General features: G+C 41.8%; 1 protein-coding gene and 1 long non-coding RNA gene across 22 annotated transcripts in view; one reads left to right on the forward strand and one right to left on the reverse strand.

Moving 5' to 3' along the window:
- LOC134728444 (uncharacterized) overlaps positions 1 to 26,626 on the reverse strand; it is a 203,453-nt gene that overhangs the window by 52,931 nt on the left and 123,896 nt on the right. The gene's annotated exons all lie outside the window — the stretch shown is intronic.
- C2CD5 (C2 calcium dependent domain containing 5) overlaps positions 19,385 to 26,626 on the forward strand; it is a 97,906-nt gene continuing 90,664 nt past the window's right edge. For all 20 annotated transcript variants that reach the window (XM_034936171.3, XM_063593164.1, XM_034936173.3 and 17 more), the window contains exons 1-2: positions 19,385 to 21,884; positions 22,025 to 22,143. In XM_034936171.3, the coding sequence (XP_034792062.1) occupies positions 22,054 to 22,143 (90 nt within the window). In that variant the 5' untranslated portion in view covers positions 19,385 to 21,884; positions 22,025 to 22,053. The remainder of the gene's footprint in view (positions 21,885 to 22,024; positions 22,144 to 26,626) is intronic.

The following is a 26,626-nucleotide window of genomic DNA, read 5'->3' on the forward strand; positions in this document are numbered from 1 at the left end:
TGATGATCCTTTATTACACATCTATTTATTAACAACGTTCAGTGTAAAAACATGGAAACTTCTCATAAAGTACTTCTGGTCCAAAGTAAAATACTTTGATTGGCTCAAGGAAAGACACTTGTGCCATTGTTTGAATTGAAGGCTGGATGACTTTCTTTATGGAACACATTTTTTTATCTGAAAATCAACTAACAGAAAAATTAGGTTTATTCAAACTTGGGTTTTTGGCAGACATTTTCTTGAAAATAAACCAAGTAGGCCGGGTGCGGTGGCTCACGCCTGTAATCCCAGCACTTTGGGAGGCCGAGGCGGGCGGATCACGAGGTCAGGAGATTGAGACCATCCTGGCTAACATAGTGAAACCCCGTCTCTACTAAAAATACAAAAAAATTAGCCGGGCGCGGTGGCGGGTGCCTGTAGTCCCAGCTACTCGGGAGGCTGAGGCAGGAGAATGGCGGGAACCCGGGAGGCGGAGCTTGCCGTGAGCCGAGATCGCGCCACTGCGCTCCAGGCTGGGTGACAGAGAGAGACTCCGTCTCAAAAAAAAAAAAAAAAAAAAAAAGAAAGAAAGAAAGAAAGAAAATAAACCAAGTGACCTTGTCACTTTAAGGAAAACAACCGACTGTATTTGTTGCCAGTGATAACATTTAAACTTTCAAGCAAAAATTTTGGAAGATTTGCCTCTGTAAGCTTGACAGCTTCCCAATATTGTCAGGTGAGATCAGTAGTGATATTAGGAAATGTGATTTTTTGATATTATATAATGAGATGTGTCAACATTAGAAAAATCTGCATGGTTCAGGGAACTAATATTTCATAATTGACCAATGCATAATGTTACAAAATCATGAATGAGTAAAAAAAGCCATTTAAAGTGCAGGATAGACAATAGATTTTCACATAACTGAGTACAAAAAGTTTACTGATACAGCTTTAGATTGCACTTTACAAGTGACCTTCAAGAAACTACCACTTGGAGTTCAAGTACAAAATCAAAGGGGGACATCCAAAATTATTTCAAAAGGCTATTAAAATACTCTTCCTTTTTCCAAATATATTACCTAAGTTAGGTCAGATTTTCTTCATATCCTTCAACCCAAACAATGCATTAGAATAGATTGAATTGGAAGGAGAAATGACACTCCAGCTGTCTTCTTTTAAACTACACTAGGAGTGGGCAAACCTTTTCCATGAAAGTCCAAATAGTTGATATTTTAGGATTTGCCTGCTATATAGTCTCTCTTTGTCACAAATATGCAACTCTTTCATTGTAGTGAGAAAGCTGCCACAAATACTGTGTAAGTTAATGAACATGGTTGTATTCCAATAAATATTTATAAAAACAAGCAGTGGTCTGAATTTGTCCAATAGGCTGTAGTTTGCAGAACCTAGCCCCACACTAGACAGTAAATACATTTTCAAAACTATAAAACAATACCAGTTTTCTCACTAATTTGTTTTGAAAAACAGTTTTTTTCATAAAAATTGTACATAGGTTTTGAAAATGTAGCTATTTTTTCATAAAAATTGTATTTCTGTTAACATGTAGTGGGTTTCTAATTATCATACTTAAACAAATTAATCAATAATTCTTTTCAAGTCTCAACTTTAATTTCTGATACAATCATAACTGATAGATAAAAGCCACATAACCAAAAGCTCTTTGAGAGCTTTAATAATTTTTAAGAATGTAAATGGGGTCTTGATACCAAAAAGTTTGAAAACTACTGGTTTATAGGCAGGAGACATGAGAAGAAACGAGTAAATGAGACAATGGAGGAGTGGCCCATTGAGGAAGGAGGACAACTGGAAATGGGATATCCTGGAAACCAAGTGAACAAATTGTTTCAAGGAGGAGAGTGTGAGACTAACTGTGTCAACTGATAATAGCATCATCAAAATGCTAATGGTAAGGAGGACCAGGTCCAGTGGCTCACACCTGTAATTCCAGCACTTTGGGAGGCCGAGGAGGGAGCATCGCTTGAGCCCGGGAGTTTGAGACCAGCCTGAGAAACATAGCAAGGCCTTATCTCTGTAAAAAATAAAAAAACTAGCTTGGTGCTGTGGCACACCCCTGTGGACCCAGCTACTTGGGAAGCCGAGATGGGAGGATCACTTGAGCCCAGGAGGTCAAAGCTGCAGTGAGCCATAATTGTACCACTTCACTCCAGATACTGGTCTCAAAAAAATGCTAATGATAAGGAACCAATAGGCAGGGAAATGTTAAGCTTCAAGAGACAGAAGGGCTAATCACTGGCTATAGGGCACTGGAGAAGAGGAAGGCATCCAGGGCACTTGTCTTTGTCCATTTGGGTTGGGGAGGCCTTTGCTGAGGGTGAGAAGACCTCATCTACTGGCAAAGAGGACTAATCAGAATTTAGGGACTCAAGGTCCCCAGGTTCATCAGGGTCTACCCACATGTCCCCATTCCAACTTATAGGATCTCATTCTTTCCCAGTCGGTGCCTATACTTTGACAGTAGATACCCTACACTATAGGAAATAAGGCTGTCCTTTATGGCATACCTAGAAGCTCTTAGGTTATTTATGCTGTGCTTGACCTGGGAATTTAAATTCCTGAGCTCATCATTTTCTTTCATTACTTTATCCAGTGGCATTAGTAGCAACCAATCAACATCATTATATTTTTCAGTTTTACAAAAATATTTGAAACTATCATATACAGAGTTACTCACCTCCTTGCCTCTTGTAAGGGGTTGATTAGGAATATCCAATGCAGATATTTTGCATATTTCTATAAACAATTCACAGCATGGACTATTAGTGCTTTCTTTACTACGGGAAATGAGATCCTGAGCATTTTTAGATCTAATCAGATTAAAGAGCCAGTTCCAGAAACCCCAAAACCAATTCAGAAAACTCATTTAAAAAATTCTGTTCCTCTAGAATCACTCTTGTTACCAAAATCTGTATTAGTTAAGGTTCTCTAGAGAATTACAACTAATAAGATACATAGAAAGATAGATATGTGAGAGGATTTATTACGGGAATTGGCTCATGTGATTATGGAGGACAAGAATTAGAATGATACGCTGTTTTGCAAGCTGGAGAACCAAGAAAGCTAATAGTGTAATTCAGTCTGAATCTCAAAGCCTGAGAATCAGGGGAGCCAATGCTGTAACTCTCAGTTCAAAAGCCTGAAAGCCAGGGACAAGTAGTGTATGTGTATAGGGGTTGCTGGTGTGAGTCCTGAGAGCCTGGAACTCTGATATTCCAAGGCAGGGGATGATAGTTGTTTTGGCTACACAAGAGAGTGAGAATTTGCCTTTTCTTTGCGTTTTCGTTCCATCTGGGCATTCAAGGGATTGGATGGTGCCTGCCTACATTGGCAAGGGTGGATTATCTTTACTGAGTCTACTGAGCCGAATGCTAATCTCTTCTGGAAACACCTTTAGAGACACACCCAGAAATGTTTTATCAGCTATTTGTGTTATCACTTAACCCAGTCAACTTGACACATACAATGAACTGTCAATGCACTGGTTGAAGAAATTGCTTTAAATGAGTGAAAAGTTCCCACTTCTGAAACAAGAGGTAGTAAATAAAGGATGAAGGCAGCTGTGGGCAAATTTGTAGGTGCAGGAGCAGGAAACTGAGAGTGTTAATCTGATGGTTTCTATTTTCACTTTGAAGTAGGACTGAAGCATCTTTTGAAATGAGGGGGTGAAGTGTTTCGGAGGCTTAGAAGAGTAGGAAAAGTGAAAGGCTGAAGAAATGAGGAGAGAGAGCTGACGAGGAAAATTAGAGGGTTTCCAGGTAATGTTGACTTTTCAGGAGGGGTTAGAAATTGTGACTGTATTGTGGCACCAATCTATATGATTGATGGATTTTCTCTAGCAAATATTTAACAGCCCAGGTATTAGTACAGAGAAAGTAGACAATAAAACTGCTAGCCCAGGAGTAGGCAAACTTTTCCTATAAAGAGCCAGATAGTACATATTTTAGGATTTGCAGGCCATACAGTTTCAAACACAGCTATTCAACTCTGCCTTTGTAGTATAAAATCAGCCACAGATAATATATAAACAAATGAGCATGGCTGTGTTCCAGTAACACTTATGTTCACTGAAATCTGAATTTAACACGTTTCATGTCACAAAACATTACTTGTCCTTTGATTTTTTTTCAACGGTTTAAAAACAAAAAATTCTTAGCTTGTGGGCCATACAAAAATTGGCAGCAGGTTGATTTGGTCTGTGGGGTCCGTAGTTTGTAAACCTCTGCCCTAAACCATGTGGCAAATTAGAGAAAGGTACATGCTCAGGACAGATCTACCCCAGGACTCTGAGCAAAGCTTTAGTTTTTTCCCATTTGTCCCCTTTGCTGGGTGCTTTTGTGCAGTGCACAGACTGCTCTTATGCTTTCAGATTTGGGGGACTATCAGACCCCCAAATGATGGTTGTTTCGGATACAGCATTGAAAGTGAGGATATCGGCACAAAAATGGCTGAAAAGATGGGTCACTTTAGTGTTATCTGAATAGGGGTGGGAGGTAAGGTGGAAAGGTGCTGATAGACATCCAGTCAAGGGGATCAAGGGCCATTAAGTATTTTTTTTTTCTTTTTTGAGACAGAGTCTTGCTGTTGGCTCTTGTCGCCCAGGCTGGAGTGCAATGGTGAGATCTCAGCTCACTGCAACCTCTGCCTACTGGGTTCAAGCAATTCTCCTGCCTCAGCCTCCAGAGTAGCTGGGATTACAGGCGCCTGCCGCCATGCCCGGCAAATTTTTGTATTTTTAGTAGAAACAGGGTTTCACCATGTTGGCCAGGCTGGCCTCAAGCTCCTGACCTCGGGTGATCCGCCCACCTCAGCCTCCCCAAGTGCTGGGATTACAGGCCACTGCGCCCAGCCCTATTAAGTATTTATGAGCTCAAGGAACCAATATAATAGGAATGATTGAGGGAAGAGTTGGAACATTAAAGTTCTAGAGAGGTATGTTGGAATGTATGAACTAAGAGTGAAAGAGTTGAGGTAATTTTACGATGTAGTGTGTGGCACATCAAAGGGGTCAAAGTCTTTGATGAGAAAGAGAAAATGGCCACGTTGTCAGTAAGTGACAGCACCAACAGAGATTAGAGGTTGACACAGCTGATGTCATGAACATAAAGAAACAATGAGAGTAAAAATGTAATGATCTGGAAATGGTTCAGGGACAAAGGGAAGATCAGTCACTCTAACTCATGCCTGACATTCTCTTGTCCTCTCCCTTCCAAAAATTAGCTCCCAATTTGCTTCTATACCCCAAGAATTTAGGTCCTTTAAGATCCTTTTCTTTCCTCCCAAAGAACTGGTCAGGAACTGGGAAGAAAACATTAGTGAAGAAATTTAGAGGTTAACATATAAGAAATAGAAAAGCTGGGGATGTGTATAAGTAACAGGTTTTGCTTCATTGTAGTTACATATTTCAACTTCTGACTAGAATCTCCACTTGAATGAATCAGAGGCTTCTTAAGCTCAATATGTGCAAAATAGAACTGAATTTCCTCCTTGACACATTCTGCCCATGCTGCCAGGTAAACTTCTGCCTGCTTTTGTGTAACTCTCTCAGTAAAAGATATTACCAGACCCTCCCCTCACCCAATTCCTTCCATAGGTTTCCTTAGTCTGTCCAACTATCTTCATATCCAGGGCTACCCCTCTGCTTTAGGCTCTCATCATCTCTGACTTGGATTATTAGAACATCCTTTCAGTGAACTCCCTAATAACCCTGCTTTATTTAAATTTTCATAAGTTGTTCATCATGGTTTTTTTGCATTAATTTGATTTTGTAAAATATTGCATTAAAATTTCATTTATCTTGATTCCCAAATATTTTGGTGCCTCCTTAAGGTGTGCACAAAAAGCAAGTGCTGTCCTCATTTCACTCTTGTCCTCACCCTTCTCCTACCTCCAGTCTTGTCTCCCTCAATCTGTTTTCCATTTAGCCAGGCAGCCAGTCAACTAAAATACGTAAGTAATCATGCCACATTCCTGCTTAAAATTCATCAAAGTATTCCCCTCAGGTTAATTCCACAAGACCTCACCAGATCAATCTTGTTCTGGTCCCTGCTTTCTATTTCAACCTCTATTCTGGATTTCCTCTTTTTCCTCTATTTGTCATTGCCATGGCTAACATCATGTACTGACACAGAATGAACACATAATGTTCTTAGAGCTTTACATGTATTATTTTATTCTATATGATGAGGTGATACAGATACCATTATATTATTTCTGTATTATTTTATAGCCAAAGATACTGCTATAAAGAGTTACCTGAGGTTGGGAATTTATTTTAGAAAGAAGTTTATTTGGCCTACGATTCTGCAGGCTGTACAAGCATGGTGTCAACATCTGCACAGCTTCTAGTGAGGCCTCAGGAAGCTCACAATCATGGTGGAAGGCAGCGGGGGAGCTGGCATACCACATGGCAAGAGAGGGAGCAAGAGAGAGAGAGAGATGCGTGTCGTGCCATGCTCTTTTAAACAACCAGCTCTCGTGTGAACTCATAGAGAACTCAGTCATTACCATGAGGACAGCACCAAGACATTCATGAGGGATCTGCTCCCATAACCCAAATTCCTCCCCCTAGGTCCACCTCCAACATTAGGGATCACACTTCAGCATGAGATTTGGAGTGGACACACATCCAAACCACGTCAGTCACTAAGCTATAAAGTTTCATAGTTCCCTTCCCCTAGGTCTTTATATGCTTTTCTACATTTCCCCTCCTTGGAAAACTCTCCAATATCCTGCTGTGGTTACTTCCTGCAGTAGGTTGATTAGTGGCTCCCCTAAGGCATTCACATCCCAATCCCTGGAACCTGTTACCTAACGTGGTAAAATGATTTTGCAGTTGTGATCAGGTTCAGAATTCGAGATAGGAAATTATCCTTGTATTATCTGAATGGGCCCAATGTAATTACAAAGGCCCTTCCAAGAGTGAGGCAGGGAGATCAGAGTGAGAGAGAAGACATGATGATGGAAGCAGAGAGGTTAGAGTGATGCCATTGCTGGTAGGGGGCCATGAGGAAGGTAGGCAGCCTCTGAAAGTCAGAAAAGGGAAAGAACAGACTATTGCTTACAGCCTCCAGAGAGGATGCAGCCCTGCTAACACCTTGGTCTTGGACTTTCAATGTCCAGTACTGCAAGCTAATACATTTGTGTTATTGTAAGCCATTAAATTTCTGGTAATTTGTTACAGTAGCAATGGGAAACTAATACACTTCCTCTGGAATGCTTTTCCTGGTCCCCGCAAATTATGTTAGATGCTCTTTCCAAATGTTCCCACAACTTCCTGTCCTTGCCTCTCACCCAGCACTTGCCGTATTGCATTGCATTTCCTGGTTGTGAGCCCATCTCTACCTCTAGATGGTAAGTTCCTTTGACTGGGATCTTGTTCTTTTGTATCCTGAGAACTTTACTTAAAGATACACAACTGGAGCTCAACAGACATTTGTTGAGTGAATAAATGAATGTGATTCCTCAGTCAAAGAGGGTTCGGATTATGTGTTTATACTACAATTATGTTTAAAATGATGATTATTAAGTTTAAAATGCAACCAAATTTGCCTTCCTGTTAAGAAAAAACAAAAATATAAAGGACACAGAGTGGGCTTTTTTCTAAGTATCCCATGAACACTGCAGGGGGAAGCAGTTACCTTGACGATAATGAGAAACCTGCTTTCTTCAGAGAAGCAAATGAAGCAATAAAACAAGAGAGGGTAAAGTAATTAAGAAATGCTGGGCCGGGCACGGTGGCTTACGCCTGTAATCCCAGCACTTTAGGAGGCCGAGGAGGATTACCTGCGGTCAGGAGTTCAAGACCAGCCTGGCCAAGGTGGTGACACCCTGTCTCTACTAAAAATACAAAAATTAGCTGGGTGTGGTGGTGCCCGCCTGTAATCCCAGTTATTCGGGGAGGCACTGAGGTAGAATAAAAATATAAAGGAAAGAGAGTGGGCTTTTTTCTAAGTATCCCATAAACACTGCAGGGGGAAGCAGTTACCTTGACGATAATGAGAAACCTGCTTTCTTCAGAGAAGCAAATGAAGCAATAAAACAAGAGAGGGTAAAGTAATTAAGAAATGCTGGGCCGGGCACAGTGACTCAGGCCTGTAATCCCAGCACTTTAGGAGGCCGAGATGGATTACCTGCGGTCAGGAGTTCAAGACCAGCCTGGCCAACGTGGTGACACTCTGTCTCTACTAAAAATACAAAAATTAGCTGGGTGTGGTGGTGCCCGCCTGTAATCCCAGCTATTCGCGGGGGGCGCTGAGGTAGAATAAAAATATAAAGGACAGAGAGTGGGCTTTTTTCTAAGTATCCCATGAACACTGCAGGGGGAAGCAGTTACCTTGACGATAATGAGAAACCTGCTTTCTACAGAGAAGCAAATGAAGCAATAAAACAAGAGAGGGTAAAGTAATTAAGAAATGCTGGGCTGGGCACAGTGGCTCACGCCTGTAATCCCAGCACTTTAGGAGGCCGAGGCGGATTACCTGTGGTCAGGAGTTCAAGACCAGCCTGGCCAACGTGGTGACACCCTGTCTCTACTAAAAATACAAAAATTAGCTGGGTGTGGTGGTGCACGCCTGTAATCCCAGCTATTCGGTGGGGGGCTGAGGTAGGAGAATTGCTTGAACCTGGGAGGCGGAGGTTGCAGTGAGCTGAGATCACACCACTGCACTCCAGCCTGGGCAACAGAGTGAGACTCTGTTTCAAAAAAAAGAAAAAGAAGAAAAGAAAATCTGAAGTTTAACATAGGCTTATACATTTTTTACATAGTAAGACACATACTTAGAAATGACATATGTGCCAGCTACAAGAAGTTTTTATTCACGACAGTGGTGAATTGAGTGGGACTGTGCTTGGCTTGCTACTGTTGAATATGACTCAAACACAAGTCAGGAACACATGACATTTTATTCCTATTTTCCTTTTGTTGTGAGTCTTTGTAATGCTCTATGTCTTAGTCCATTCAGCTGATATAACAAAATATCATAAACTGGGTAACTTATAAATGATAAATATTTATTTCTCATGGTTCTGGAGGCTGGGAAGTATAAGCTCAAGGCACTGGCAGATTTGATGTCTGGTGAGGGCCTGCTTCCTGGTTCACAGAATGACACCTTCTCACTGTGCGCATGAGGTGGAAGGGCAAGACAGCTGTTGGGGGCCTCTTTTATAGGGGTACTAATCCCATTCATGAGGGTTCCATCCTCACAACACCACAATGGCCCCATCTCTTAATATTATCACATCAGAGATTAGGTTTCAACATATGATTTTTGGGGGGACACGTTCAGACCACAGCACCTAATTTAACAGTGTGATTTCAGTATGCTGATTCTCAAAGGGAGAAGTCATTACAGAATCACCTGTTTCTCTCCCATCCTATACCTCACCAACTGTTTTAATAGTCTGGCATGGTGTTACTGGGTCATCTGCTCAGGGTATTACAAGGCTTAGACCAGGTGTTAGTCAGACTGAGTTTTTATCTGGTGGCTCTGGAGAAAAAAATCTGCTTCCAAGTTCAGTGGTACAGTTAGCACAATTCAGTCCCTTGTGGTTGTGGAACTGAGGTCCCATTTCCTTCCTGGCTATCAGCTAGGAATTTCTCTCAGCAACTAGAGGCTGCTTTTAGGTACTTTTCCTGGGGCCACAATTGTCACTTTACAACACAGATGCTATGCCTAAAAACTTAACAATAAATATTATCAAATATCGAGGTAAGATTAAAATTTCCCTGATTGTCTCAGAAATGGTCTTGCAGTTTGTTAACAGAAGGATCCAATCAGGATTCAAACATTGCCTTTGGTTGAATTATGTCTTAAATCTTTTAAAATATAAAACATTTCTCCAGTTCTTTATTTTTCTTGCAATGTATTTGTGGAAGAAACACGAATTTGTTTACAGAATTGTCTTTATTTTAGATCTTCCTGATTGCATCCCAATGCTGTTATTTAACATGCTCCTCTGTCTACTGTATTTTTTATAAAATTGGCAAATAGGTATGAGGTTTGATTCAACTCAGTTTCAATTTTATTTAAAGCAGGAATATGTCATGGGAAGTATTGTGTTTGCACTATTGCATCAAATCAGGAGACACATAAGCTTGGTTCTCTTTCTGTGATGTCAGCAAGCATTAATCACCATTGCCTGGACCCAAGATTTCATTATGAGTTGCAGACAGGTGATATTTTAATTTTACCAATTCTTCTTCATTCATTAACTACAATATTTCTTATAGAAAAACTTTCTCGCATCAACTATTCCCTTAGGTTACCCTGAGGTGCAGTTCTTCCAGGAAGGGCAAGATAAACACTTGATTCATTCTTTTTGTTGTTTCTGTTTTTAGAATAACATCTTGGTTTCCCAGCATTCTCCAAAGGAATCAATAAGTTTGTTGGTCATTTCTTTTTTTTTGAGATGGAGTCTCGCTCTGTCGCCCAGGCTGGAGTGCAGTGGCGTGATCTCAGCTCACTGCAAGCTCTGCCTCCTGGGTTCACGCCATTCTCCTGCCTCAGCCTCCAGAGTAGCTGGGACTACAGGCGCCTGCCACCATGCTTGGCTAATTTTTTTGTATTTTTAGTAGAGATGGGGTTTCACCGTGTTAGTCAGGATTGTCTCAATCTCCTGACCTCGTGATCCACCTGCTTCGGCCTCCCAAAGTGCTGGGATTACAGGTGTGACCCACCGCACCTGGCCTGTTGGTCATTTCTTGTTGCAGGAAGTCAGGGACCCTGAATGGAGGGACCTGCTGGAGCTGGTCTCTTAATCCTGTTATCTTTGTAAGCTGAGGATATATGTCACCTCAGGACCACTGTGATAATTGTGTTAACTGTACAAATTGATTGTAAAACATGTGTGTTTGAACAATATGAAATCAGTGCACCTTGAAAAAGAACAGAATAACAGCAATTTTTAAGGAACAAGGGAATGTCTTCATAAGTCACCCCACCATAAGGTCTGACCGCCTGTGGGGTCGGGCAAAAAGAGCCATATTTTTCTTCTTGCAGAGAGCCTACAAGTGGACGTGCAAGTAGGGAAGATATCACTAAATTATTTCCCTAGCAAGGAATATTAATATTAATACCCTGGGAAAGGAATGCATTCCTGGGGGGAAGTCTATAAACGGCTGCTATGGGAATGTCTATCTTGTGCAGTTGAGATAAGGACTGAGATATGCCCTGGTCTCCTGCAGTACCCTCAGGCTTACTAGGATGGAGAAAAACTCCGCCGTGGTAAATTTGTGGTCAGACCGGTTCTCTGCTCTCGAACCCTGTTTTCTGTTGTTTAAGATGTTTATCAAGACAATACGTGCACCGCTGAACATAGATACTTATCAGTAGTTCTGCTTTTGCCCTTTGCCTTGAGATCTTTGTTGGACCCTTATCAGTAGTTCTGCTTTTGCCCTTTGTCCTGTTCCCTCAGAAGCATGTGATCTTTGTTAGACCCTTATTAGTAGTTCTGCTTTTTGCCCTTTGAAGCATGTGATCTTTGTACCTACTCCCTGTTCTTACACCCCCTCCCCTTTTGAAATCCTTAATAAAAACTTGCTGGTTTTGAGGCTCAGGCGGGCATCATGGTCCTACCAATATGTGATGTCACCCCAGCGGCCCAGCTGTAAAATTCCTCTCTTTGTACTGTCTCTCTTTATTTCTCAGCCGGCTGACACTTACAGAAAATAGAAAGAACCTACATTGAAATATTGGGGGCGGGTTACCCTGATAATTTCTGTAGTAGTAGTTGTTGTTAATATCATTATGAACTCTGGATTATTGCAAATTTGATGTGTTCCAATTAATTGCAGGTATTGATCTTCTTGATGCTCAAATCGCTCCATCTCTGGCTACTGGGAGCCTCTTTTATTAGCTCCTGTGTTCCTTTGTTGTGATCCTATCAGTCTTGGATAGATTTCTTGCTTTCCAGTATGATCAACTCATCTTGATTTGTCTTCCTATTAGCCTTTTCTCTATAGACATGTCTTGGTTCTTTTAAGTAGGAAATAGCATTTAGAGTAAAGGCCACAATCTCAGCACTGGGTGAATTCATTGTTACTGCTTGGTAAATATTTATAAGACATTTCCATGAATACAGTTAGAAAAAAACTTAAATAAATAAATAAATAAATAAAACATCATGCCTGTAATCCCAGCACTTTGGGATGCCAAGGCAGGAGGATTGCTTGAGCCCAGGAATTCCATACCAGCCTGGGCAACATGGTAGGACCCCATCTCTATAAAAAAAATTTTTTTAAGTTAGCTGGGTGTGGTGGTGTGTGTCTGTTGTTCCAGCTACTTGGGAGGCTGAGCTGGGAGGATCACTTGAACCCAGAAGGTTGAGGCTGCAGTGAGCTGTGATTGCATCACTGCGCTACTGCACTCCAGCCTGGGTGACATGGCAAGACTGGCCTCAAAAGGAAAAAAAAGAAAAAGAAAAGAGAAAATATATTATAAATTCATACTATTCATAAGGTTATTTCTAACTATAAATTAGGATGACTATATTCATTTAATTTTTATATGGTATCTCTTTTTTTCCAACCCTGAAAATCTTGGTTCCTGAAGAGATTGAAATAATTGTGTGAACACTCTTTCTCTATACGTAAACATACATACATATATATATAATTACAGATATATAATACTGGTATTATTACTAGCAATATGATCACAAAATAGTTTAAGATTTTTTTTGTAGTTACTTTTGTCCTTAGGCCATTTCCCACTAGGGATGTTTAGATAAATTCCTATATTGTAAAAGAACTTAAAATACTTCTTTTCTGTGTGGTTAATTTTCCATATCTCTACCTTGTTATTTCATTTTGTTTTCAATTAAAATTTTATTTTGGTTTATTTTACTTTATAAAGATGTATTAGTCTGTTCTTGCATTGCTATAAAGAACTATCTGAGCCTAGGTAATTTATAAAGAGGTTTAGTTGGCTCATGGTTATGCAGGCTGTACAGGAAGCATGGCTGGGGATACTTGCAATCATGGCAGAAGGCAAAGAGAAAGGAGGCACGCCTCACATGATCAGAGAAGGAGAAAGACAGCGATAAGGGGTGGGGGTGCCACACGCTTTTAAAAAACCAGAGCTCATGAGAAATCACTATCATGAGATCAGCAAGGGGGAAAGCTGCCCCCATGATCCGATCACCTCTCACCAGACCCCTCCTCCAATACCGGGGATTACAATTCATCATGAGATTTGGGCAGGGACACAAATCCAAACCATATCAAATGATATAAATCACTTACATGCCTCCAAAGCTGATACTATCAAACAAGGTACATTCAGAAAAGTTTAGCTTCATTACTTTTTTACTCACTCTGTCCTCTCTTCCCCCCATAGGTAACCGTTTTTGTTTATCCTCCATTTAAAAATAATATATACAAATAGATTTCTCTGTATTATATTTGCACTCCTTTCTTAGATAAAAGATGCTTTTTTTTCCAAAACATGCTTGTTTTTTAATGTTTACCTAGTAAACCCTGGCGATTACACCACAGTCATATGTAGATATTTATTTTATGGCTGAATATTATTCAAATATGCAAAATCACAGTTTATTCAACCAATCTTTTTATGGTAGTCATATGCATTGTTCCTAGCCTTTTCGTTATGTCAAAGAGTACTGCCATTAATATCCCTGTGCACACAACTTTTTGTGTTTTTGCTGGTGTTTCTTTGGGATAGATTCCTGGAAGTAGAATTATTGAGTCAAGCACAAATCCATACCTAATTGTGCTAGATATTGGCAAATTCTCCTCTATAGGGGTTGTATCATTTTGCACGCTGGGCTGAAATATATGAGGGTGTGTATTTATCCACAGCCTTTTCAACAGAGTACGTTGTCAAACATTTGGATTTGTAACTAATATGCAAAAAATTTACATTATAATATAAATTTGCATCTCTTTTATTATGGCATCTGTTTACACGGTAAAGGACCATTTGACTTTCTTTTTCTGTGACTCATCTGTTTTTAGTTCTTGTCTATTTTTCAAAAGGATTTTTAGCTCTTTTAGAAGCTCTTTATATATCAGTCCTTTATATATTAATTATTTTTTCTGTGGTATAAGTTCCAAATATTATGAGGAACACATTCAATTTTTCATTTTTTCATCTAGCTATCCAGTTATCCCAACGTCAATGATTAAGAAATGGAATATGGTTTTTATGCAATTGAAATAAGACCAGTGTAGTTGGAATAGGGCAGTTGGAGAGTTATGTGAAATAAATATAGTAAAGTAGGTAGGGACCAGATCATAGAGTCTTGTGGTCTACCCTGGAAATTTTGGTTTTTATCTTAATAGCAGTAGACAACCACTGAAGAGTTTCAAGCTAGGTAGAATGTGTCAGGGGATGTTTGAGCAAACCTCCCTTAGCTAGGGATGGTAGGTTTATTTACTCAAATAGGAATCAAGACATTGATGACCTGGTAACCAAACCACAAGGGGTAGAAGTAATGACTAAAGTCCCAGGGTATGAATCTTTAGTATTAAACATACTAAAGCCCCAATAGCTTTAGTATTAGAAGACCTGTATTGACTTATCTCATTCTAATATGTTTCCCATAAGTATTGCTACTTAAGGTTAAAATTTCAACTTCACCTCATCTGAACTGCAGTAGCTGCCTGTATGATGGTACCTGTAATGTGTGAAGAAGCTACTCCCTCTGTGGGAAGCAACACAACCTATAGCAAGTTTAGAATTCTCTTATGCAGCTGTCTGGAACAAACTGGATAGGTGCCATATCGCGTGGGCTGTATACGGACACTAGTCATGGACTCAGCTCACTTTTGCTCTTCCCATCAATTGCAGTAATTTGTAACTGCCCACTTGTCAGCACTCCTTTAAATAACACTAGTGCATAGCGAGTTCAGCTGGAGAGCCACGGTATCCTAGTCTTTACAGATTTAGCAAATAAATCTAGCTTTACTTTTCAAGGTACATTGGATATGTTATCAGATTGCTCCTCTAACAACAGGGAAAGACTGGAAGTTAACAAGTGGGTTGGGAAATTACCTGTCAATTTAATTAATCTAATTAATGTTACAGATAGTGCCTCTGTGAAGATAATGGCTTATAGGACTATAAAAACTCTGATTATTAATGCCATCTAATTGGCAAAGGGAAAGGGGTGTGAATAAAAGAAAATATGTAGTGTTGGATTAAAATTTTGGGGTTAGAATTTTTAAGAGTCAGGAGTAGAACCTGGATCCCATGAACTGAGGTGAACTGGGACCTCAAGTTTGTAGATAATGTTAAATTAAAATGGAACGATCTAGCACTAGGTGACAAGCTAATACAAGGTGGAGAAGCCATAGAGTTTAATTTTAATTTTATTTTTAATTTTTTTGAGACAGAGTCTCACTCTGTTGCCCAGGCTGGAGTGCAGTGGCACAATCTCAGCTAACTGCAGCCTCCACCTCCTGAGCTCAAATGATTCTAATGCCTCAACCTCCCAAGTAGCTGGGATTACAGGCGCCTACCCCCATGTCTGGCTAATTTTTGTATTTTCAGTAGAGACAGGGTTTCACCATGTTGGTCAAGATGGTCTCAACCCCCTCATCTCAAGCAATCCACCTGCTGTGGACTGCCAAAGTACTGGGATTACAGGAGTGAGCCACCGCACCCAGCCTAGAGTTTAATTTTAAACAAACCCAACAAAGCAAAAATAAAATAAAATAAATCCACAGCTGACCGAACTGTCTCTTGAAGTTCTGAACATATAAAACATTTTTTTATAACAAAAAGGTCTGACAAGAATAAGGTCTTATTCTAATAAGAATAATATAAAGGTCTGATCTTTCCTAAAAAATTCTCCTAAAACAGAGGGACAAATTTGCTATATAAAAAGCTGACTTGGGTCACTTTGTGCTGAAAGGATTAGAGAAGAGCAAGAGTGATCCAGTCTTCCAGGTGATAGATAATGGTGGAAAATAGATGAATTCGAGAGATCTGTAGGAATTATAAACAATAGGGGCTGGGCGCAGTGGCTCATGCCTGTAATCCTAGCACTTTGGGAGGCCTAGGTGGGTGGATCACCTGCGGTCAGAAGTTCAAGACCAGCCTGGCCAATATGGTGAAACCCCATCTCCACTAAAAATACAAAAATTAGCTGGGCATGGTGGTACACGCCCGTAATCCCAGCTACTCGGGAGGCTGAGGCAGGAGAATCACTTGAACCCAGGAGACGGAGGTTGCAGTGAGCTGAGATTGCTTGCCACTGCACTCCAGCCTGGGCGACCAGGCGAGACTCTGTCTCAAACAAACAAACAAACAAACAAACAAAAAAAGGGAATTGGTGATTAATTTGGTCAGGGTTGAGGAAGAATCAAAGGCAAGGGTCAGTTCAGACTAGAGTTTCCACAAAGCCCTTATGTAGACACAAATGGAAAACCTGCAGGCTTTGCAGTACCAGCATGAATAAGGGGAACTTGTCCTGGTGCTAACACAATAAGGAAGTGTCTGCCTATTTATATCTCAGTACCATGACTCATTGAGTGCATTGATAGGCACTGATAAAAAGCAATGTGGGCTGGCTGTGGTGGCTCACACCTGTAATCCCAGCACTTTGGGAGGCCAAGTTGGGTGGATCACCTGAGGTCAGGAGTTCGAGATCAGCTTGACCAACATGGTGAAACCCCCATCTCTACTAAAAATACAAAAATTAGCTGGGTGTGGTGGCAGGTGCCTGTAATCCCAGCTACTCGAGAGGCTGAGTCAGGACAATCACTTGAACCTGGGAGGCGGAGGTGGCAGTGAGCAGAGATCACACCATTGCACTCCAGCCTGGGCAACAAGAGCAAAACTCCCAAAAAAAGCAATGTGTTCCACTGCAATAATCTTCCAATTTAGAGAATATTTTACTTGATGCGGTCCTTATGCCCATGGTACATTAAGTATGGTATGGTACCTTATGCCCATGGTACATTAAGATATAAGGGAACTAATAAGATGATGAGTTTACCTAGATGCCTACTTATCTCATTTTTACTCCTTAATCAAAGCAAAAGTGAGCCACATGGTGGCTCACACCTGCAATCCTAGCACTTTGGGAGGATGAGGCAGGCAGATCACTTGAGCCCAAGAGTTCGAGATCAGCCTGGGCAACATGGGGAGACCTCATCTCTACTAAAATATAAAAATTAGCCAGATGTGGTGGTGTGCGCCTGCAGTCCCAGCTATTCAGGAGGCTAAGGTTGGAGGATCACCTGAGCCTGGGAGGTTGAGGCTGTGGTGAACTGTGATCTTGCCACCGCACTCTAGCCTGGGTAACAGAGTGGGACCCTGGCCCAAAGGAAAAAAAAAAATCAAAGCAAAAGTAACTGAACTGAGCCCAAGCTGTCATTTGTATAATTACACTTGTAATCCCAGCCCACTTTCAAACTTAAATCAGTGAGTTTCTGGCTTGAGCAATTGACTATGTAGTTGGCATTGCTGTTTAGTAGAAGACTACCAGGTCTTTTGTTGTTGTTGTTGTCATTCTCGTTGTTGTAGTTATGGGAAAGGTAAAGAAAATCAGGTCAGTTTTGGACATCTTGACTTTTGAGGTCACTTTTGGACATCTTGACTTTTGAGGTCACTTTGATACTCCAAATGGAAATAGTAACTTGGCAGTTGCATATATGGGTCAAGATCCCAGAAGCGAATTACAGACTAAAGATAACGATTTGAGAGTCCTTGACTAAACAGATGGAAATTAAAATTGTGAGCTTGGATGAGATCACCTGGGGAGACAGTACAGTTGGAAGAGAATAGAGACAAAAACTGAACCTGAGAAAAACACATATTTAATAGTTAAGGACAATGAGTAGGCTGAGAAGACAGATGTATAAACCAGAATAGGTAAGAGAAGCTTGGTTTCTGAATACCAAGAGGAAGATTATTTTAAGGACAGCGTGGTCAACAGCATCAAATGCTACTGAGAGTCACGTAAATAAAAAACTGAAGCCAGGCATGGTGGCACGTGCCTGTAGTCTCAGCAACTTGGGAGCCTGAGGCAGAAGGACTGCATGAACCCAAGGGTTTGAGACCAGTCTGGGCAACACAGCAAGACCCCATCTCAAAAATAAAAACTTAAAACTAAAAAAAGTGTTCATTGCATTTAGCAACCAGAGGTTATTGATGGCATTAGTGAAAGCTGTTTTTGTAGAGTGGTGGTGGCTAAACCCAGATATTAATAGTTTTTGGAGTGCTTAGGAAGTGAGGAGAGGGCACCAAGTACTGACAACCCTTGAGTAATTTAACCTGAAAGAATGGGAAAGATTAACAGGAACATTTTAGGAAGCCAGGAAAGAAGAGCGATCTAAGTAGTAATAGCAAGTGTTAACTGTTAATTTAATTCCACAATAATTTGTTGATCACATGAAGGGCACCGGACAAAGAACTGAGAATTGAGAGATGAGTAAGAAGCAATCCGTTCCCTCAGAGTGCTCATGGTTTAGTGGGGGTTGGGGGGGAGAGAGATGGATAAATAATTATTGCATGGAAAGTATAATAATAAATGTATTAGATTTAGTAGTAGCATAGGTGGGAGTGAAGAGCATATTTATTAGGAAGGAGATTAGAGAAGATGTAGACGTGACTTTTGTAAAAGGCAAAAGATTTATACACTCTAAAGAGAAACCAGAGTATTGACTTTTGAACTGAGTTATGAATTCATAGGTATTTGGTAGGATGACTATGAGAGAGATACTCCAGGAAGAAGGAAAAGTATAGTTTATTAGAAAACTACATGTAATCTTTAAAGACGTGAGTTCTTGGAATCACATTGTCTAGATTTAAAACCTGCCTCTATCATTAGAAGCTTTGTGACCTTGGGTAATCACCACAGCTTTGAAAAGCCATAATTTTCTCATTTATAAAATGAAGGCTGATAATTCCTACCTCAGGATTTTAGGGAGCCTTAAAAGCTGTGAAACACTGAATTCAGTAGCTGGTGTGCAGCAAACCATCAATACACGTTAATTCTTGTTATTGATAATTTAAAATGCAAAAAGAGTGTCAGGGTATGAAGCTAAAGAAGGTAATCAGGAGTCACATCATGGTAGATTTGTCAGAAAGTTAGCACTGTTCCCAGCATTAATTAAAACAAACGAGAACAATTATTAGGAAACAGTTCAACTGAAGTCAGGCTTAAATCTACTAAAAATAGTTTTCAGGAAGCATCTTAATTATAATCTCTTGTTGATGAAGCCTAAGGCAACAAGTACGTACAAGTACCTCAAAGTCTACTAATTAGGAGGCTGAGATTGCTAACCTCTAATTGTGCAATTTGCAACTTTTTACATTACATTTTGTAACACAATGCATTATTTTCCATTAATATTGGTGCTAAACTTCATTTTTCTAATATTTTTTCTTTATACATTTCATATTTTTAAAAATGAGTTGGTAATACGGTAATACTTCGATTTCACCACAAAAACGACTTCAACTCTACCACCCAAAACAACAAAAAACACTGATCATGCCGGGCAAGATGGCTCATGCTTGTAATCCCAGCACTTTGTGAGGTCAAGGCAGGAGGATGGCTTAAGCCAGGATTGAGACCAGCCTGGGCAATACAGGGAGACTCCATCTCTTCAAAAAATTAAAAAAACTAGCGGTGCATGGTGGTATGTGCATGTAGTCCCAGGAACTTGGGGGGCTGAGGTGGGAGGATCGCTTGGCCCAGAAGATTGAGGCTGTAGTGAGCCATGATCATGTCACTGCACTCCAGTCTGGGACACAGAGTGAGTCCTTGTCTCTAAATAAATAAATAAATAAAAAACGTTGATCACATAGTGTAGCCAACCTTCAGAATTCTGGCAAGGGTATTTTAAGGGCAGAGTCAGACTCCAGAAAAAGCTGCAGGTGGACCTAAGGAAATTCGCATGGGATCTATGACCCCTATTCCTTTGACATAGTTTGAATTGATAAAAGTTTCTCTAGTCCAAAAAGCAAGCGATTTTTTTAGATTTTTATTTTGAGGAAGTCGTTTTCTCTGTAGGAGTTCAATTTCTCACTTATGTGAACAATATTCCTGCCATAGAAGGAATTTTTGTCATGAAAAGATAATTCGGGATCACTACTGTTTGGAGTATTTACTCTATTGAGTATTTTCGAAGTTAAAAAGATCATACGGATATCTTCACTTAGGAATGAAATGTTACAATCTTTGAGCCGGCATGAACTCTGATTTTGTTGATACTGGGTATACTGTCAATGCTGATTTTGATATTTGGTAAGGACTGATTTATTTACATCTTGTGTGTGCCTCAATTTCCCTAATATGGTCTGAGCCTGTAGATAACACCTTACTTTATTTATAGTTGGGTCAATTCTTCAAGATGTTTAACGCTCTCCATGTTTATTTCTTGTGGTTGACTATACTTTCCATGGTAGGAAGTCCTGAACTTCTGCTACTACTGTAGGTCTTATCTTTAGGCTTGTGGATGCTTAATAAGAACACTGAGATGATCTAAGAGTGCAGGACATTTAATTAAAAAAAATTTTTTTTTTAAGAGACAGAGTTTTGCTCTGTTGCCCAGGTTGGGGTGCAGTGGTGAGATGGCAGCTCACTGCAGCCTCAAACTCCTGGGCTCAAGCAATTCTCCCAGATTATCCCACCTCAGCTTCCTAGGTAGCTGAGACCACAGACGAGCCACCGGCCCAGCTAATTTTTGCATTTCTTGTAAAGAAGGGGTCTTACTGTGTTGCCTCTTCTCCATGAGGCTGGTCTCGAACTCCTGGACTCAATCGATCCTCCCACCTCAGCCTCCCACAGTGCTGGGATTACAAATCTGAGCCACCACACCTACCAGCAGAAACTTTTTTTCAAGAGGGGACTTTGGATTTCAAGGTGACCTCCCCCACCCCGCCCACAGTAATATCTGTGACCCAGTGCACAATACAAGTGCCTATGACTGAATAAAATATTTCACGAAATATTTATTTCACTATTCGAGATGTGCCTGGTATCTCTATTTCTTTCTTTTTTTTCTTTTTTTGGAGACAGAGGAGTGATCTCGGCTCACTGCAACCTCCGCCTCGCAGGTTCAAGCGATTTTCCTGCCTCAGCCTCCTGAGTAGCTGGAATTAGAGGCGCTCGCCACGACGCCCAGCTAATTTTTGTATTTTTAGTAGAGACGGGGTTTCGCCATGTTGTCCAGGCTGGTCTTGAACTCCTGACCTCAGGTGATCCGCCCGCCTCGGCCTCCCAAAGTGCTGGGATTACAGACGTGAGCCACTGTGCCTGGCCATCTAACTCTATTTCACAGAAAACTGGAACCACCACACGCACCTGTACCCCTTCCAAGTAGAAACCAGCTAATTTGGTTTTACGAATCACTAAAGGCCGACTGAAAACGCTCTTCTAGCAGTCTTCGCTGCTACTCCATCTATCACAGCCCATCCGAAAAGCGGCGGTAGCAGCTGGGAAGGCCGCGGCCGGAGGCTGTCACAGAGCAGCACTCGCGCTTCGGCCCGCAAGATGGAGCGTTTCCCTCCAGGGAAGCAGCGCCGCACCTATCCACAGCCCCCACTCGGTGGATGATGCAGGACTCGGCCCATTTCCCTGCCCTCCAGCTTTCTCAACGTCAGCCCCGCCCCCTTATCTTTCCTCGGCGAGTTTACTTTCGCCCCGCCAAGTGGGCAGAGCGCCGAACGATCGATGCTTTCTTCCGCGCCCCGAGAGCCGCCATTTTTGAGAGCGGGGGAGGAGAGACAAGCAGGGGCGGCAGAGGCTCAACGGGATGCTGACTGGGTTTTGCTTTTCGTCCCAGCCTTGTGGGGCCGGGACGGAAGAACCCATCAAAGCCCTTCCTCCCGCCGCCTCTCCGGAATGAGGTCTCAGCGCCCGCGCGGGACAGCACCCTTCCTCCTGCGACAGTGAGTGGCGACCCGTGGCGCGACTGCCGGGCGCCCGCGCGCGCCCCCGCGCGCTCCTTCGCTGTCAGTTACCCCGCGCGCCTCCGCCCCTCTCCCGCCGGCCCCGCGCTAGGCGCAGACTCGTTTGTTTGTTTCTGCAGGAGCCCAAGAAGAGGCCGAAACCGAGACCATGCCTGGGAAGCTGAAGGTGAAAATCGTGGCCGGGCGCCATTTGCCAGTGATGGACCGTGCTAGTGACCTGACTGATGCCTTCGTGGAGGTTGGTGCAGGGTCCTGCCCCTCAAAACACAGGGAGCGCCAAGCCCTGTGAAGGATCTACCCACCTCGCCCCCAGCCCCTCAGCCTATTCCCCCCCTCGACTGCCCTCCCGTCGGCCGTGGTTGTCCAGCTCTCCCACGAGGGATGACCGCCGAGACCTCAGTGTGTGCGATGGGTGCACGGCTTGCAGGCGTCCGCGGCACAGTCCGCTGCGCGGGGAGGCTTGTACTGTTGTGCATGCGGGGGTGACCCTGATGTCAGGACTCATTAACAGGCCACCTGCCACTCAGGAGATCCCAAGGCGTGGCCGCGCAGCCACCGACACACTCACACACATACACACACACACACACACAAATGCCGGGATGACTCTGATGTCAGGACTCATTAACAGGCCACCTGCCACTCAGGAGATCCCAAGGTGTGGCCCCGCAGCCACTGAAACACACACACACACCCTTGGAAGGGGTGGCCAGAGTGCTGGACATCATGTTTAAGAAGGTGCATGAAGCCTTTTATGGGCACTTGGAGTCCCACAGTGCGAGGAAATCCACTCTCATGCCTAACATTTTGTGAATCTGCCATGCACGTTCTAAAACACAACTGCAACACTTCCTGCTCTCGTATAGACTGGTAGGTCTGATGAGGTGTTTCAGGGTAATTTAGCGCCTTGAGGTAGGAAGTCATTTAATTGCCATGGACTTAAATTGCAAAATTGCTTTTTAAGTCTAATGATTAGTTTAAAAGTCATGCAAATTAGTAAAGGCCTACGGCCGGAAGGTAATAACCCAGAGTCTGAAAGAAGCCAAGTAAAGATTGTAATAAAAATTGGCGTGATGAGCCAGAGCATTAGAGCAGCAATCATTTGGGCTATTAGTGCTTAGAATTGATGGATAGTTATATCATAATATATAGCTCGATTTCATCTCAATATTCCTGATGTTTCCTAAATGTTCTCTAACCGAATAATTACAGTTCACTGCCTCCCCTGCCCATTGTCATGGTGATTCTTAATCACTTCATTTGAGAAAGTTCTTGAGTGCTCTTGTGCCAGATGTTAGGTGATAGGAATCCACAAATAACTAAAACATAGTGTTTGCTTTCTGGTAGTTCAGACATTGACCCACACAGCCTATTTAATAACTAATAGGTAACGTGTTGAATTTAATAATTGCCAGATCTGTACTAAGTACTTTTAAATTCTTAGTTTTCACAACAGTCCTGCTATAGGAGTATTGTTATTGTCCCATGTTACAGTGGATGTAACTGAGGCCCAGGAAGGGTAAATAATTTGCTTAAGGTTACATAGCTTGCAAACCTCCACAGCCTGACAGTTTGTTCTCTTAACCACTCTGCTAATACGGCCTCACCAAAGTGATGAGTATTGTATTAGAATATGGAAAGAATTCTGTCTCTGAAGGTTGAGAAAGGCTTCTTGTGAAAGTGACATTTGAAGTGGGCCTTGAAGGACACCCAGGATTTTACCAGGCAAAGGGAACATCAAAGGCAAAGGCATAGACTGGGATATATAGTATGTTCAGGAAGCTGCCTTAGTTTAGTACGTGTCTGGAGGAAAGGGTATGAGATATGTGGGTAGTGGAGCTTGTTAGGGATGAGGCTGGAAAGCCCCATTTTCTATAAAACCTCATTTTCTGTAATATTTATAAGGAGGGACAAGGAAGCTGAATGCAGGTCACTGCAGCCTCCAACTCCTGGCCTCAAGCCATCCTCCTGCCTCTCCCGCTTCGGCCTCCCAAAGTGCTGGGATTATGGGCCTGAGCCACCACGCCTGGCCAGGGGAGTTTTTTAAGCAGAAATAAAATAAGATCATGTTTGTATTAGTTTGTTTCTTTATAGGATGGCCTGAATGGGGATGCTATTGATGGACTAGACAGATGGGAAGTGTGGCAGGGAGATCAGTTAAGAAGGTGGTAAAATTATCCAGGTAATATGTGGGAATGGGAATAGGAATGTATTTGAACAGAAAGATTTGTGGGACATTTCTTAGGTTAAAATAGTCAGGCCTTGATAACTAGGTGGATTTTGCTGGTGAGGAAGGGGGCTGATTCAGGGGTTACTTATTACTTCCTTCTTTGAACAAATTGAATGTCTGCCGTTTGCCAGGCTCTGGGCTAGTTACTGGTCTAGCCGATGTATATACATGGTGAATAAGACAGACTTGGTTCCTTCTCTTAATTCAGCTTATATTTTAGTGGGAGAGACAGATGTTTAAAAGGTAAATAGATTATTAAATATATAGTTACAAGTTGGGATGGGTGCCATGAAAGAGAACAATAGAAAGAGAACAACAGGGAACACCTACTTTAGGTTGAGTAATCAGGGTTGGCCCCTGAGAAAAGTGTTTGTCAAAACCAAGATCTGCTGGATGAGAAGGAGCCTGCTGCTGAGGGAGCATATTTGTGTGTGTAGGGGAGTGGGTGGACAGAAGGTAACCCGGAGATCTCATGTAGAGATTTGGTGTGTTTTAGGAAGTGAAGGAAAATGCGTGTGGCTGGCACGTAGTCAGTGAAGGGAAGAGTAGTATAAGATAAAGTTGGAGAGTTAATCAAAGAACCAGTCTTGCAAGGACTAAGGCCATGATTAAGAGTTTGAATTTTACCCTAAATTCATTGAGAAGCCCTTGTTAAGATGAGCACTGTTATATGGAGAATGGATTGAAGGGGAAAGAGTAGAAATCAGGCAGTTAGGAGATTCTATAATAGTTCAAATAACAGGTAATGTTATCCAAGGTAATGGATTTGGTAATGCGGACAAGTGGATGAATTCCAGGTATATTTTGAAGATAGATTAAAAGATGACTCCTAGCTTTCCCAAGTATTGGGTTTTCTGATACTCCAGGGGGATGGTAAAGATTGAGGAGGATCATTTTCCATTTGAGCATGTTAGGTTTGTGATGTCTATAGGGCCTTTAATTGGAGATGTTAAGGAAGTGATTTATGACTATGGCATTCAAAAAAAGAGGTCTGAGTTAAAAATGAGCACACAAGCCAGTGTTTCTCAACTGTGAGACCCAGGACTCCCTTTAGATAGCTGGTATTTTGGAATCTACCCTTTCTATCCTGGCATGATATTTTTTAGTTAATATATCCTTACAATTAAAAAATCAGTACCACGGTTTAACTATAACAAATAGAAGTATTTGTTGTTGTTGTTATCATTATTATTTTTTTGAGATAGAGTCTTGCTCTTTCACCCAGGCTGGAGTGTAGTGGCATGATCTTGGCTCACTGCAACTTCCGTCACCTGGGTTCAAGCGATTGTCCTGCCTCAGCCTCCAGAGTAGCTGGGATTACAGGTGCTTGCCTCCGCGCCCAGCTAATTTTTGTATTTTTAGTAGAGACGGGATTTCGCCATGTTGGCCAGGCTGGTCTTGAACTCCTGACCTCAGGTGATCCACCTGCCTTGGTCTCCCAAAGTGCTGGGATTACAGGTGTGAGCCACCGTGCCCGGCCTGTTGTTATTATTTTAATATGGAAGTACTTTTTCATGACCATAATAGAAAACATGAAGTAATCAGATGAATCAATGAATTCGGCCTTTGTATGTATTAGACACTGTACTGGATGCTGGGGATATAGCAATAAATTTAAAAAAACTTCAGTCACGGAACTTACATTTTAGTGGGAGGAGAGAGTTCATAAATAAGGTAAGTAAGTAAAAGATATAGTATGCTGGATGGTCTAGTTTTCTCTAGATTTTAGCATATACCAAAAATTACTTAAGAATAATATATGGAGAAAATAAAGCTGGGACACAGAATAGGGAGTGCCTCGCCTATGTTAAAATCACGTGAATGTGACTGCTTCTCAAACAGAGTAAGACAGTTGTGTAGTTTTGGCATCTCAGATCTTCATTGCCATTGGTTATCTGATTTTTCAAAATAGTCAACTCATGGGAAAAAGCAGAGTTGCCTCTTGATTTACATGATGGTTGTAGTTCTTGACAATTATGTACATTGAAACCCGATTGTAATACTTCTGTCTGTAAAACTGAGGTTCTAGGTAGGGTTTTTTCTCTCTCTTTTTTTTTTTTTTGAGACGGAGCTTCGCTCTTGTTGCCCAGGTTGGAGTGCAATGGCGCGATCTCAGCTCACTGTAAACTCTGCCTCTCAGGTTCAAGCGATTCTCCTGCCTCAGCCTCCTGAGTAGCTGGGACTACCAGTGCACCACCATGCCTGGCTAATTTTTTGTATTTTTGTAGAGACAGGGTTTCACCATGTTGCCCAGACTGGTCTTGAACACCTGACCTCAGGTGATCCACCCACCTTGGCCTCCCAAAGTGCGGGGATTACAGGCATGAGCCACCGCACGCGGTCTTCTAGGTAGGTTTCTTACCCATGTGATTATCTAGTGGGACATTTGAAAATCATGACATGGTAAAAGTCTTCATTGTTGGGAACTCTATTGCATTGAAGAATACCTGGCATCTCTGGCCCTTCCTCACTTAATGCAATTACTATTTTC

The sequence above is a fragment of the Pan paniscus genome, chromosome 10 (genome assembly GCF_029289425.2).
Source record: "Pan paniscus chromosome 10, NHGRI_mPanPan1-v2.0_pri, whole genome shotgun sequence".
Lineage (NCBI taxonomy): Eukaryota > Metazoa > Chordata > Mammalia > Primates > Hominidae > Pan > Pan paniscus.